Source organism: Acomys minous (assembly GCF_964271855.1).
Source record: "Acomys minous genome assembly, chromosome: 1".
Taxonomy (NCBI): Eukaryota; Metazoa; Chordata; class Mammalia; order Rodentia; family Muridae; genus Acomys; species Acomys minous.
This window is the reverse complement of record NC_140483.1, coordinates 10,109,299-10,124,235: the sequence shown is the minus strand read 5'-3', so window position 1 is coordinate 10,124,235 and position 14,937 is coordinate 10,109,299. Positions and strand designations below refer to the sequence as shown.

General features: G+C 42.2%; 1 protein-coding gene across 4 annotated transcripts in view; it reads left to right on the top strand.

Moving 5' to 3' along the window:
* The window catches only part of RAB3GAP2 (RAB3 GTPase activating non-catalytic protein subunit 2), an 88,711-nt gene that overhangs the window by 24,246 nt on the left and 49,528 nt on the right, over positions 1-14,937 (top strand). For 3 of the 4 annotated variants that reach the window (XM_084785222.1, XM_084785221.1, XM_084785224.1), the window contains 7 exons: positions 6,488-6,611; positions 8,037-8,118; positions 9,517-9,564; positions 9,647-9,722; positions 10,225-10,326; positions 12,850-12,949; positions 14,801-14,899. In XM_084785222.1, coding sequence (XP_084641348.1) covers positions 6,488-6,611; positions 8,037-8,118; positions 9,517-9,564; positions 9,647-9,722; positions 10,225-10,326; positions 12,850-12,949; positions 14,801-14,899 — 631 coding nt within the window. Of the gene's footprint in view, positions 1-4,387; positions 5,555-6,487; positions 6,612-8,036; positions 8,119-9,516; positions 9,565-9,646; positions 9,723-10,224; positions 10,327-12,849; positions 12,950-14,800; positions 14,900-14,937 lie in introns of those variants that run through there. The other variant, XM_084785223.1, reaches the window with a different exon arrangement.

Sequence of the window (14,937 nt, the reverse complement as noted above, 5' to 3'; positions counted from 1 at the left end):
TCTTTCCTAAGGCTGATTTTCACTAGGGGCTTGGACGCTTGACTGTGATGTTGACTTATTTTGTTACTGTCCTTTCTTTCTACCCTAATGTGAGCGAAGTTAACTTAGTGTTCACAACAGGGAGTGTTTTTTGTCCCCTCTGAATACTGACAATGACTCCCCAGCCTCCGCCTTACTGTATTTTCATTCTCCGTTATTTCTCGGCCTTTTGGTCTGGTGGGCTTCAGAGCATTGATCTGTCGGACACTGGTTTAGTCTCAGGAAATTCTGGTGACTTGACTTGCTGGCGTGAAGAGTACGTAAATGATTGCTGGCCAGCAGAGGTGGCTTTGGGTTGTTTCTTGTCCCCAGAGTAACAAGCAGTCCAGGTCTGATGTGGGCGGCACTGCGGTCGCCAGCATGCGAAAGGGTCTCAGTCTCCCTGATCAGCTGCACCTTTCCCTTTCTCACCTGTGGTAATTTAGCTCACCTCTGTCCTCCTCAGGGTCTCTCTCGGAGCCTGCTGTCCTGTGCATTTGGGCTTGGTGGGGAGGCCTCTTTTCTGCCTCCTGACTAGGTGGATAAGGTAGGGGAAGGAATCTGGGACCTGACTGGGTAAACATGCTTCCAGGCAGGCCTCCTCAATCTTGTTTTCACTTCCAGAGGAAACTGTTGGGTGTTTTGCCGTGCAACCAAGGCTGCTTTTCAACTTCCCTGTCCCATTAATTTAGTACTGAATTTTCCAAGATCCACCCTCAACACTACAAAAAGGGACAAAGAAAAGTGTTTCCAGTTGGGGGTGGATGGAGCTCATGGGTAGAGCAGAGGCTTAGCATGCACAAGGCCCTAGGTTTGATCCCTGGTGCCTTCCTTACCCCCCAAAATATGCTGGGTTTAGTTGAGGTTTTGTACCAAGGAAAAGAAAAGCAAAACTCATAGAATAAAGCCTGCTCTTTCCTTGAATGTGTATGTGTACATGTGATATGACTGAGTATGTAAATGTATATTCCATATTTGTGTGTGTGTGTGTGTGTGTGTGTGTGTGTGTGTGTGTGTGTGTGTGTCCGTCCACATGCGCGCGTGCGCTGAGTGCTCATGGAGGCCTGGGGATGGCATCAGGCGTCTTCCTCAGCTGCTCTCCACCTGTTCCCTGTGGCAGGGTCCAGGTTATACCCAGAGCTTACTGTTCCAGCTCAGCTGGCTAGCCTGCTTAGTCAGTACTCCAAGGGTCTTGCGTCCACTTTCAGAGCGCTGCCACTAAAGGCAGGCTTCCATCCCCACCTGACGTTTACACAGGTTCTGAGGATCCGAACTCTGCTCTTCATGCTTGTAGAGCAAGCGCTGTCTACTCAGCCATCTGCCCAGCCCCCAACTACTTTTGATGAGTTGTGTGCTTTTGTCCATTTTCTATACATTTAAAAAAAACAAAGACTGAAACAAAAACTAAGAAGTGAATGTATGTGTATTGTTGATTTTTTAAAATGAAGTTCTACCCTTTGTAAGTATATTCTAAATTGTTGGATCTCTAGTATGTTAGCAAACTTTAATCGTAGGGTAGCATAAATGCTCATTAATATTTTAATCTTTTATTTTACTTGTGGGTGGTATTGGTCGTCTTTTTGTGTTTTCCATATATAAATCTTTTTTGCTGAGTACATACTACTATCTATTTTTTCTAAAATCTATTATCAACTTAAAGCCCTTAGCATTTGATTTAGCTATAAGATCTATTCTTACTTAAACTGTATACATTGTTACTATTTATTGGTCATGTTGGCCTAAGACTAAATGGGAAGTCTCTGGATAGATATTATTTGGTACTTTCTTGCATCACATGGTACTTGGCAGAGTGAAGAGATTTACTGTCTAGTGTTAAATATTTATTCAAGAAACAGAGGCACATGCTTGTTAGGACTACAGTTCCATTGTTATTAATTGTGAAATTAAGCTTTTTGTAAAAAAAAGTTGCTTTTGCCATACTTAATACAGAAAACTCAGGTATTACATAAAAATATAAGCTCTCTTAACACTAACAATAATTACCATTACAAATGCTAGGGGTTTCCGTCTTGGCCTTTTTTTTGTATAGATTAAATGGGCAGATGGGCGGACACTTATACTGTACATAGTTTAGACATTAATAACAGTAGATCTGGGATGTGCTAGCCTGGGTGGGGTGTGTAATAACAAATAACCCTAAGTTAACTGATTGTGAAATAAACTTTAAAATTACTGACTTCCTCAAATCCTAAACATTGAGATTCAGGGTGTAAGTTGTTGTCACTAATTTTACTTGTAAGAGGGCTTTTTAAAAAGATTATGAGCACATTAGAGAGACTTCATGCTTTGCCCCATTTTGATTTTGAGAAGATCATAAAATCTTTAACTTGAGCAGTTCTGACTCTGATCTTTCCATGCTGTATGAGGAAGCAGTAGGGCTTGACTGAGGGGCTGCATAACTTTGCCATCTCTGCTCTCTCTGTTTAGTATTTTGAACTGTTCTGTACAGTTTTGTTAGGGGATAAACCCACCCCAAGAAAGGAAGTTTGAAAAGCACTGGGCTCAACATAAATTAGAAGCAGGCTACCAGGAAACGCAGCATGCAGACCTTGCTTTGTGTCATCTCTCTTGCTTTCCGAAGGTGAATAGCTATGAGCTTGGGTGGCCACCTACTAGACTACAGTGAGTATGCCCACAGCCCCTGGCAACATGGGATTTTACTAGACTACAGTGAGTATGCCCACAGACCCTGGCAACATGGGATTTTACTAGACTACAGTGAGTATGCCCACAGACCCTGGCAACAAGGGATTTTACTAGACTACAGTGAGTATGCCCACAGACCCTGGCAACATGGGATTTTACTAGACTACAGTGAGTATGCCCACAGACCCTGGCAACAAGGGATTTTACTAGACTACAGTGAGTATGCCCACAGACCCTGGCAACATGGGATTTTACTAGACTACAGTGAGTATGCCCACAGCCCCTGGCAACATGGGATTTTACTAGACTACAGTGAGTATGCCCACAGACCCTGGCAACATGGGATTTTACTAGACTACAGTGAGTATGCCCACAGCCCCTGGCAACATGGGATTTTACTAGACTACAGTGAGTATGCCCACAGCCCCTGGCAACATGGGATTTTACTAGACTACAGTGAGTATGCCCACAGACCCTGGCAACATGGGATTTTACTAGACTACAGTGAGTATGCCCACAGACCCTGGCAACATGGGATTTTACTAGACTACAGTGAGTATGCCCACAGACCCTGGCAACATGGGATTTTACTAGACTACAGTGAGTATGCCCACAGACCCTGGCAACATGGGATTTTACTAGACTACAGTGAGTATGCCCACAGACCCTGGCAACATGGGATTTTACTAGACTACAGTGAGTATGCCCACAGACCCTGGCAACATGGGATTTTACTAGACTACAGTGAGTATGCCCACAGACCCTGGCAACAAGGGATTTTACTAGACTACAGTGAGTATGCCCACAGACCCTGGCAACATGGGATTTTACTAGACTACAGTGAGTATGCCCACAGCCCCTGGCAACATGGGATTTTACTGGACCCCCATAATCTATAAACACCTTTGAAAGTTAGCCCAGTGAAAAGAACATCCAAGGTCAAACGTGCACACAGAGAGACTGCAACTGGCTGCTTTGGTGGCTGTTTCCTACAGCAGTGGAGACACCACAGACATCAGGTGAGCCATGACTCATCAGCGTGATACAGCTGTCTACAGTCAAAGCTGGTTACTGTGCTGTGGGATTGTCATCTGACACACCTTGAAAGAACAATTCATCTGACAAGTTTGCAGATTGAAAACCAAAAAAAGGAGAATGTTAAGTATATGATGCAGCCCTGAGTTAGAGCCAGTGCCTGCTCCAGGGGCTCTGTGGTGACTTCCAGCTCAGTTCAGGTGAAGAAAGACATTTTCCCTGGTTTTAAACAAAAGGCCTCAGCATACAGGCCACACTGAAACAGGTTTCTCCCCTCCCGAGAGGGTCATGTTTTCAGTGAAGGATGCAGTGTTAACCAAGGGTTTGGTTTTGTGGGAAACTTCCCTGTTAGCTGTAGGGTACTTTGTTTTCTTTCTTTTTAATTTCCCACCTCACTTGGGAAATTAACCACCTTTTCAGTTGCTGGTGTTATTTTAGAATCACTGGCTTAAAGGGAGCAATATTAGTGACTGTGGTTCATTATTGTGGGCAGGTTTTTCCAGAGACCTGATTGCTAGACAAGGTCCTCATGGTACAGAACAAACAGTGAGCCTGCATCTTGCCAGCTACCAAGCATGCACCGATACCTTGGGCTTCCTGGCTTGTTGGCTGTTGATAAGCTGGGAGGGCAGCTTTGTGGTGAAGCTAGTACTGGTTCACTGAGATCCAGCCTGGGGTGAGACTTCCTTATCGCCCCTGTCCTGGTATTTTTGTCAAAGTATTCCTGCTTTGACTTGAAGTGTCTTTGAAAGTTCTGACACAGGACCTCTTCTGACACATCTGCCTTCTTCATGTATGGCTTCTATTTCTACTGCTGCTGTCCTGTGCCTTTAGCTGGATTCTTAAGAGCCCTTATTCTTTCTGTCAACTAGTCACATTTTCAAGAAGAGAAAAGTCAGAGCCAAGTACAGTTACCAAAGAAGCTGGAATTCCACATAGAGGGTGTCAGGATTCCTGTTGCTGTGAAGAGGCATGGCAGCTTTTATAAAGGAGAACATTTCACTGGGGCTGGTTTACAGTTCAGAGGTTTAGTCCATTATTGTCATGGCAGGGTGCATGGTGCCACGCAGGCAGACATGGTGCTGGAGAGTTCTACATTTGGATCCCCAGGCAGCAGGACAAGAGCATGACAAGGGGCCTGACTTGAGCTTCTTAAACCTCATAGCACCCTTGTGAGACACACTTCCTCCAACAGTGCCCCTCTTTATCAGTCTATGGGGGGCATTCAGACCACGACTGAGGGAAGAAAGGAAAGGTGATTTAAAGGGGTGGGTAAGAAATTCCTTAAAGCCAGGTGGTGGTGGCACATGCCTTTAATTCCAACATGTGGGAAGCAAAGGCAAGTAGATCTCTTGAGTTCGAGGCCAACCTATTATACAAAGCAAGTCCAGAGCAGCCAAGGCTATATAGAGAAACCCTGTCTCAAAAAAACAAAAACAAAAAAGAAATTCCTTAACAATACACTGGCATTGCTGGGTGTGCTGGTGTGTGCCTATAATCCCTGAACTATCACTGTTTTTATCAAATATTTACTATTCCCCTGTGATTTGCTCTTTTTCTAGGATGTTGCCTGAAGGCAGGATTTCACTTACATGAAAGCACCCGAGACTCAGACTTAGTTCTTGGGTCCCAGTGACTAGTGGGCATACCATAGGGTGTGTGGCCTCAGCTTACAGAGGCCTGTCCAAGGGGCCTCAGATACTGCGTGGAGTAAGCAGACCATGCTCTCACAGAAACCATGGGTCCAGGAAGAAACGTTAGCCACAGTTGATCTCTATCAGTGGGGATAACTTTCTAGTTCTTCTACATGAAAGTATGTGGTTCAGACAGCAAGGTAGATACACCATTCCCTTTAAAAAGAACTTGACTAAATATGACTTTTGCCGGTAATAATGCCTTCTTGTTTTCAAGAATGTGCAGCCTTCTTAGCTTAGGCTCCAAGTCTGTTCTCATCCCTAAAACGAAAGGAAGCACGTGCAACTACACCAGAGGCTGCAGGCCTTAGAGGTAGTCCCAGTCATCTTCTGTACCCCATGTTTTAAGCGTTCCTTTGACAGAATAATATGACGCCATCAAAAGGAAATGAAGAAAGCAGCATGTTAAAGTATGCATATATTACATATTGTGTTCTCACAAGGGAAAGGAAGGGAAGGATAGTGAATATATTTGCATGTATATGCAGAATATCCCAGGAAGTAACATACGTTAATATAGTTCACTGATTGCTTCAGTGTAGACCACTGCCTGGTTAGAGTCATAGCAGAAATGTGTTTGTTTGTTTGTTTGTTTGGTGTGTGTGTGTGTGTGTGTGTGTGTGTGTGTGTGTGTGTGTGTTCATGCCACAGCTGATGTGGAGGTCAGAGGACAAGTAGAGGGAGTCTGTTTTTACCTTGCAACTTGTGGGGTCTGGAGACTGAGCTCAGGCCTTAAGGCTTGGTGCAGGAATCTTTGCTTGCCCAGCTATCTTGCTGACCTGAGGGAGAATTTTCTAAAGACTTTTTAGCGCCTGTTGAAATTCTTAATACAGAGTTACTACTGGAGAGTGATTTTGTGTGGCATTCTACTAATGGCATGTTATTTATATATAAGGGTTTTCACAACAGATATGTTTATAGTAGCATTTTATTTGGTGTCTGTCATTGACATATTCTGGTATGGAGGAATTGGGAGTATATTTTTTCCTTTCCCTTTCACTCAAGACAGGAAGGCACAGTTGTTGTATTCTTTAAAGTTTTTGCATTTACAGTAATTGTACCTTTATGTATAGGAAGAAGAAGGAAATACTTCTAAAACACAAAAAAATTCCTGGCTTCAAGAGTGTGTTTTATCCTTATCTCCAACTAGTGATCTTATGGTTATAGCTCGGGAACAAAAGGCCGCATTCCTAGTGCGTAAGTACCCTTTATTCTCCGCGGCTTCCGTTTTAATGCAGAGATTAGAACAGAAAGTGGACTTGGAAATAGTGTTACTTCTGTCCTATATTATATATATGGTGGGCCTATAATTTATGTACTACATTTAATATATAAATAGAATATTTTCTTTGTGGGGAAATATGGCAGGTATATGTGTATGGAGGCCAAAGTTGACATTAGGTGTCTTCCTCTATTGCCCTTCACCCTAGTTTTTGAGACAGGATATCCCATTGGACCTGGAGCTGAAATTGGCTGGCCTGTTCATCTTCTGTCTCTGCCTCCCTGCCACTGAGAGACTACAGGCCTGTCCTGCCCTGGCTTCTTTGTTTTATTTTGTTTTTTGTTGTTAATAACAATGCCAGGAATGGAACTCACAAGGCAAACACTTTCCAGTCTGAGCCACCTCCTTAGACCCAGAATACTTTGTATTTGTTCTGTGTTGGTTTAGCTCTCTTTCTGTGATACTTCTGAGGCAGCGCTGATGACCACCTAATTCTTACAAGGGATACTGAGTGGTGAAAAGGCTGTAACTGACCCCTTACAACAATGTGCAAGGGACTTGGCTGCAGCTTGAAAGCTCACAGTACTGTAGATTTTCATTTGGTTCCTAAGTTTTCAACTTATAAATTTTTGATAAAGATTAAATTTTAAGATTTGGTAGCTGGGCATGGTGGCACCAGCACTCGGGAGGCAGAGGCAGGTGGATCTTGCTCTACAAAGTGAGTCAAGGACAGCCAGGCCTCCATAGGGAAACCCTGTCTCGGAAAAAAAAATTTGGAGATACATAGATTATGAAAAACCTCATAGAATAAAGTAAGATTATATATAAAATGTCTGTGAGTAGTCTTACAGAGAAAATTCATCCCCATGGCATAAATCTAATATAAAACCTTCCCCCTGCCACTTGAAAAGAAAAGTAGCCTTATAAATAAAGTCGGTAATGAGCTGGAGAGATGGCTCAGTGGTTAAGAGCACATGGGTTCAATTCCCAGCACCCACATGGCAGTTGAAAAGTGTCTGTAACTCCAGTTCTAGATGGTCTAATAACCTCATATAGACATAGATATAGGCAAGACACCAGTGCACATAGATAAAGTCAGTAAAGTGACACAGGAGCATTCATAATTTTATTCTGCAAAAACTCTGCGTAGAGTAGTAAATTGTGGTTTAAACTGGATGAAGGAGAGACTAAAGGCTAGGGGGCCATATTGTCTTATAAAAATGCTTCTACAAGTTAAAAACATTATGTACTTACCTAAATAAATAGTCAAGTCAATTCCTACAGAACAATTTTATACCCAACTTTTTGAAGAGGAAGGATTAGAATTTATAAGTAAGCTACTGGTTTTATTCTATATATCTATCTATCTATCTTTCTTTCTTTCTTTTTCTTTCTCCTAGCAAAATGGAAGAACAGTGATAAAGGGAAGGAAGAAATGCAGTTTGCTGTTGGCTGGAGTGGCTCCTTAAGTGTGGAAGAAGGGTAGGTGCTAGCTGACTTGTTTGTTTCTTTGTGTGTTAAATGTATGAAGTGGATTTGGTTTTAAATACATCTTTTCATTGCTTATACGTGTGTGTGTGTGTGTGTGTGTGTGTGTGTGTGTGTGTGTGTGTATCCATCTCAACTTTACTGATTGTAGAGAACTCTTTGGTTAGCAGATTTAGTTTTTTTGCTCTCAGGATTTTTTTTCATATAAATTCTAATAAGAAAAATATTTCTAGATTTATTTATTAAATGTTTTGTGCATTAATGTTTTGCCTGCAGGTATGTATGTGTGTGTCTCATGCTGTCAGAGGTTAAAGGAAGGTGTCAGATCACCTGAGAAAAAAACAAAGAAAAGACTAATTTTGCCTACCATGGTCTGTGGGGCATGTGTTTTGGCTTGAACGGCTTATGTTGGTTTGATGGTTTAAACAAAGTCAGTCAGTAAGAGGTGTTGAGATTTCAAGTTTTTTTTTCTCTGAGTCCCTAGCAATATTTCAAGTTTACATGCCAAGAAACAACCTTCATCTGTCCTTAGAAATAGATTATTGGGGCTGGAGAGGTGGCTTAGTAAGACCACTTGTTCCTTCTGCAAAGGATTCAGGTTTAGTTACTCCAATTCCAGGGGATCTAAATCCTTTTTAAAACCTTGGACACTAGGCACACACGTGTATACATAATACATGTAGACAAAACATTCAAATGCATAAAATAAAGAAATCTTAAAAATTTGTAGAAAAGAAATATCCTCTTATGGTCAGTGTATGTAAAATGTAAAAGAAAAGCCCGACCAGGTGAGAAGTAGCAAGTTCCTAAAGTAAACCGCCCACAGGAATCCAGTATGCTGGCTCTTTCTGCCTACAGCAGCCTCAAGCAAGGAGGCAGGATGGCTCTTAACTGCAGAAGACAGGGATGCTGGGAAATGGCTGCCTGGCAACCAGCTGAGATTTTCTAGGTTTTCTGTACAGTGATTTGTATAAAGTTTTGCTTTGTTTCATATAAATACCAAGTGAAAAAACCTGCATTTTTCTATGTTACATGTTATATGTATGGATTTTACTGTTTTAGTTATGTGTCCAATAAAAATGGTCCACAGGATGTCATCTTCCACCTTCTGCCTTTTAACATTAAATTATAGAGAATATAAATAATCAATCCAGGCATGGTTGTGCACACTTTTAATCCACAGCACCCAGAAAGCAAAGGTAGGCGAATTTTTCTGAATTTCATGCCAGCCTGGTCTATGTCATGAATGGCAGGCCAGCCAGTGCTGCACATGTGCGCGCTCTCGCGCTCTCTCTCCCCCCGCCTCTCTCTCTCTCTCTCTCTCTCTCTCTCTCTCTCTCTCTTATTGCTAAGCACCTGAGCTCATGATTTTGCTTGTGTTTCTGCCTGTAGGGAGTATGTAACCAGTGCTCTGTGTATCCCACTGGCAAGCCAAAAGAGGTAAGGAAGAGTATAGGCTCTCTGTATGTCTCTTCTGCTTTGATGCCTGAGCCATTACAATCATCAATTTTATTTGTGACAGGAGTTCTACTGGGCGCCCTGACTGGACCTGCATTGTGGTGGGCTTTACATCTGGTTATGTGCGGTTCTACACAGAGGTGAGTTGGGTTTCTAGCAATAGAGAGCTCTCTGACTCAGTGCTGTGCATCCTATTATACCACCTGGTGATGTTATTCCTAAGAAGACATTTGGGAGTCCAAGAAGATAGTCTCACTAGGAATGCTTGGAAATGCATAGCTGATGCAGTAGCAGTGCTTCCCAACCTCCTAATGCAGTTCCTACTTCAGAACTGTCATTTTCTATGGTTATGAGTTGTAATATCTGCGGTTTTTTATGGTTTTAGGCGGCCCCTATGAAAGGGTCATTCAGCCCTCAAAGGGGTCACAACCCACACACAGGTTGAGGATCACTGCTTTATAGGGTGGAATTAGGACGAGTGAGAAACTGTCCAAGAAACAAAAGAGAAGTTGTACAGTTGTGAAAAGAGAGGACCCAGTGTCCTTGGGAGACTATTGGGAAATGGTGCCGTTGGCCTTGCTATCCCTGCTCAGTCTCACTGTGGAGAAAACCAGCAAGGCCCTTTTCTATGCTTCCTTCTAGAGTGGTGTGCTTTTGCTTGCACAACTTCTGAATGAGGACAAAGTGCTTCAGCTTAAATGCAGGACCTATGAAATCCCCCGACACCCTGGAGTGACTGAGCAGGTAATGTAAAAATAATGTTCAGAGTAACAGTGGCAGAACTGGGGAGATGGCTCAGCACTTAGGAGCACTGGATGCTCTTGCAGAGGACCCAGATTCAATTCCCAGAACACACGTGCTAGCTCAAAGCAACATCCTCTTCTGCCCTCCACAGGCACTAGGCACATGTGATACACATGTCATAAATGCATATAAAATATCCACATATATATATATATATCTCACACATATAAAGTAAACTAGGAAAAAGAAATAACAGTGACGTTGTTTGGAAGCAGTTTCAGTTGCTCTTTTGCCTAGAATTTAAGAGATTTGTCTTGTGGCACAGTTAGCAGAGCTGGCATATTCAAGAAAGGTAATTTGTAGCTAAATTGAATACCAGTCTTCATATTTTATAAATGAAATGCTATATTAAGATGACCATCCTAGTCAGTATTTTATTCTGTGAAGAGACACCATGGCCATGGCAACTCTTGTAAAGGGAAACATTTACTTGGGCCTGGCCCGCAGTTTCAGGGTTTAGTCCATTATCATCATGGTGGGAAGCATGGCAGCACGCAGGCAGACGGTGCTGGAAGAGGGAGCTGAGTGTTCTGCATCTGGATCAGCAAGAAGAATGAGAGACACTGAGCCTGGCTTGAGCATTTGAAATCCCATCCCCCATCCCCCATCCCCCAGGGACACACTTCCTCCAACAAGGCCACACTTTTAATGGTGCCATTCCCTGGTACCAGGCATTCAAATAAGAGCCTACAGGGGTTATTTCTATTCAACGGAAATGATTTAATCACCAAAATGATTTAAGGTGAAAATATATTAATGAAACTTTTTATCTTTTAAATTTTAATCCAAGTGTCAAAATTACCTATAGAAAAAGGAAAAAAAATAGTCTACAGTAAAACAGCAACTGTAACGCTACTGAACCAGTATTCTTCTATTCAGTCTGTAGTGTACAGGGTTAAAGCTGTGTAATGTGTCGTCCTTTTTTGCACTACTTAGTTCCAGAAGTTTCCTTGTTAAACATATGTACTTATGCATATGTAGAAGATTACAGGAGTTATAGAAAAGCAATCTAGTACAAGAAACTAGATTTTGTGTGTCAGCATATAAGAATGAATTAATAACATAAATACTTAATCAATCATGTAATCAGGATGAGATATGACTGTGAAAGAGGAGGAAATCCATGGGGTGAGATTTGTTGTGAGCCTTGGAAAGTGGGCATGCAATATGATTGTCAGTGGGAGGAGAGGGAGTTATATTTCCAGCACTTAGGAGAAAAACGGGGGAAGATTTCAATATAGGACTTTGTAACAAAGAAACCCATTAGAAAACAGCAAGAAGCTGACTGATAAATAGAGTGATCAGTGTTTGCATGAACTGAAAATGATGCAGATGTCAGAATTGATGCAGAGGGTTAGAGGAGCTCCAAAAGGAGGAAGTTGTGTAGGCTCAGGCAGCTGGAGTGCTTTCTCTTAGACTGGAGCTGAGAGAGGCTGGCATCAGGGAGGGTAGCTATGGGGAGGGTGTTTGTTTTGGAGTTTGGGGTTTGTTTTGTAGCTCAAGCTGTCCCGGAACCCACAGTCCTCTTACCTCTGCCTCTCTAGTGCTGTGATTATAGATGAATCTCATGCCCTGCTTGAAGTTGAATTTTTTAAAATTACTAAGGCAGGAGATTGTAACAAAAAGCAAAATTAAATTATATCTATGTGCTTATGAAAACGAAAAAAAAAAAAAAAGCCAGGCCTGAGATGAAGCTCAATTGACAAAATGCCTGCCTAATGTACAAGGCTTAAGTGAAGTCCTCAGCACTTTAACAGTATGAAGGAGTGAATGAATGTAGCACTGACTAGAGGCATCACACTTAGTCCTGTGATAGAGGCCAAATGTGTGTACATTTACAAATAAATCAAATGTGGCTGCTTGCTAGAGACATCATATACAATACTACAGATGACAGACTTGTGCGAATGTATATGAATTTATTTGAAAATGCGTATTGGGATAGGCCTCTGATTTCAGGTGAGCACCTGTGAGGTGTTTGCTTGGGTTTTGTTTTGTTTTGTTTTGTTTTGTTTTGTTTTGAGACTGGGTCTCTCTCTGTAGTCCTGGTTGTCCTAAAACCATCCTGCCTTTAAACTCTGCCTGTCTCTGCCTCCCAAGTGCTAGAATCAAAGGCATATGCCACCACACCCAGTGAGCTGCTATTTTTAACATTGACTTACATCTTTATAATGATTATTTCTCATCAGCTGGAACAAATTTTTATTATTTTCACCATTATCCTGAAACCAGTTCCTACTAAATTCAAAATCTCATATTTGAGAGGAAGTTAAAGTCTGACCAGAAGGCACTCTGAAATTAGTTCCTCCTCCTGCTGCTGCCTTCTCCCTGATTGCTTCATGTTTTGTAGTTTACTGTTTAGTCCTAGTATTTAACTAAATGTGATTTTTAAGTGTTTTTAAAAAGGAAGATTTTTACTTGTGTGTCTGTTTAAGAAAAGGCATTTCCTTTATTTGCACTCAGAACGAAGAACTGAGCATCTTATACCCAGCGGCCATCGTGACTATTGACGGCTTCAGTCTTTTTCAGTCTCTTCGTGCTTGTCGAAACCAGGTAGCAAAAGGTAAATTTTTTGTCAAGAGGTGTGTAAGTCCTGTGAGGATAGTTTTATTCAGTGTGGCCTCTTCCTTGCACAAGTGAGGCGTCTCCTGCAGGGGATTGTTCATAAGCATAAGCGTCCGTGCAGTTCAGCTGTTGGCAGGGGATGTGGCAGCCTGAGAGCAGCAGGCTTTCTTCACCTAACTCAGCAGCACAGCTTGCTGGGAGAGGACTTCACTGCGTGAGGATGTTAGTGCAACCAGCAAACCTCTCCCTGGATGAGACGCTGTAGGACCCATGTCCTGAAATCCCGACTCCATTGTCTGCCTCACTGAGGATACAGCTAGTGTGTGCTGGCGTACTTCCTCACAGTGGAGAGGGCCTAGCCATCCAGCTTGGCCTCTCTGTTTGAAACACTTGTCAGTGAAGAGATGCTGGAAGCCTGAGCTTTGTGTGAGGACTTCATTATTGAGGTGAAAACCACATAGATGTCAAGAAGCCTCACTGTGGTGATGGTGGGGTGCATGTGGAAGCTAAGGGCCACAGCAAGAGTGATCCCTTAGCACTCTTCACTTGCTACTTCACTCATTCACTCACTCACTCATTCATTCATTCTTTCACTCACTTATTCATTCATTCATTCACTCATTCATTCACTCATTCATTTACTCATTCATTCGAGACAAGATCCATCGCTGAGCCTGGAGCTCACTGGTTCAGCACAATTAGCTGGCCAGTGAGCGCAGGGATCTGCCTGCCTTCATCCCTCCAGCAGTGTCCTTACAGGGTCTTTGCAGGTACCACACTGTGTTTCACATAGCTGCTGGGTTCTGCACTCAGGCCCTCATGCTTGTATGCAGTACGGATAGAGCCCTCTTTCCAGTCTAAGTTTACATGAGGTGCAAAACAAGCAGTTTCTTCTGGAGGGAAAATCAACCTTCATTTGCCTGCAGTGGACAGATTGTCTCTTAGCAGCTTGTAACTGGGAAAATGCTCAAGTCTTAGTTTCGTGATTCTTTTCAGTAGGCCATACTTTTTCCTTATGTCAAAATACTTAGAATTTTTATACTGACTTTCATTACCTTTTAAACTGTTTAAACTTGCCCCATTATAACTTCATTCTTTTGAGATTGATGAAGTAGTCACCATTATTGGGGGCTAAGGCAAGAGGATCTCAGGCTCAGCATGGACTGTTGTATGTGAGCCTGTGCTATCCCAAATAAGTAAGTGAGTTAATGAAGCATGAATGGTGAGTGGGTGAGTAAAGCCGTCACCAACGCACATACAAAGGAGAGTGACCGTTTTTGTAGGTAAAATGTTATAGTAAACTAGAAGTGACAATTGAGACAATTCTGTTAATGGCGTTGTCAGCTTTATTTATTTATTTATTTACACCCCAATCCCTGTTTATTTGTTGTGTATAAGAACATAACAAAGTCTGGGCTGGTTGCCAGGTTGTATTTGTCAGGTACATCAATAAGTCCCTGAAACCTCTCTAGACACTTTGGTAAACAAAACAAGCTGAGGCCAATACTCTTGGGCACTGTAGAAGTTTGCTGTTGGGAGAAGTTGTTTTATTTATGGTATTGAACTCTTTCCTCTGTTGGGCAGCAGACGGCTTGCAGGCTCATGCCAGTTTGGCTGCCACAGGTGAAGACTGCTGCTTCCCTCAGGACAGCTTCAGCAGGGTCTGTTGACAATTGTGTTGTGTGTCCTGCCATGGCATGACTAAATCTCAATTTATGCCTTTTTCATTAATGTGCTTCATTATTACTTGACATTTTAGAGCAGTAAATTATATACTAGTTATATTTTTTATAAAATGTTATTCTATCCATGATAATTGTTTGGATTGTCCGATTTTTATTTTTGACAGCTGCAGCATCAGGCAATGAGAACATACAACCACCACCATTAGCTTATAAGAAATGGGGTCTACAAGATATTGACACTATTATTGATCATGCTAGTATTGGTAAGCATTGCTAGTTCTGTTTTTATTTTTATTCTTCC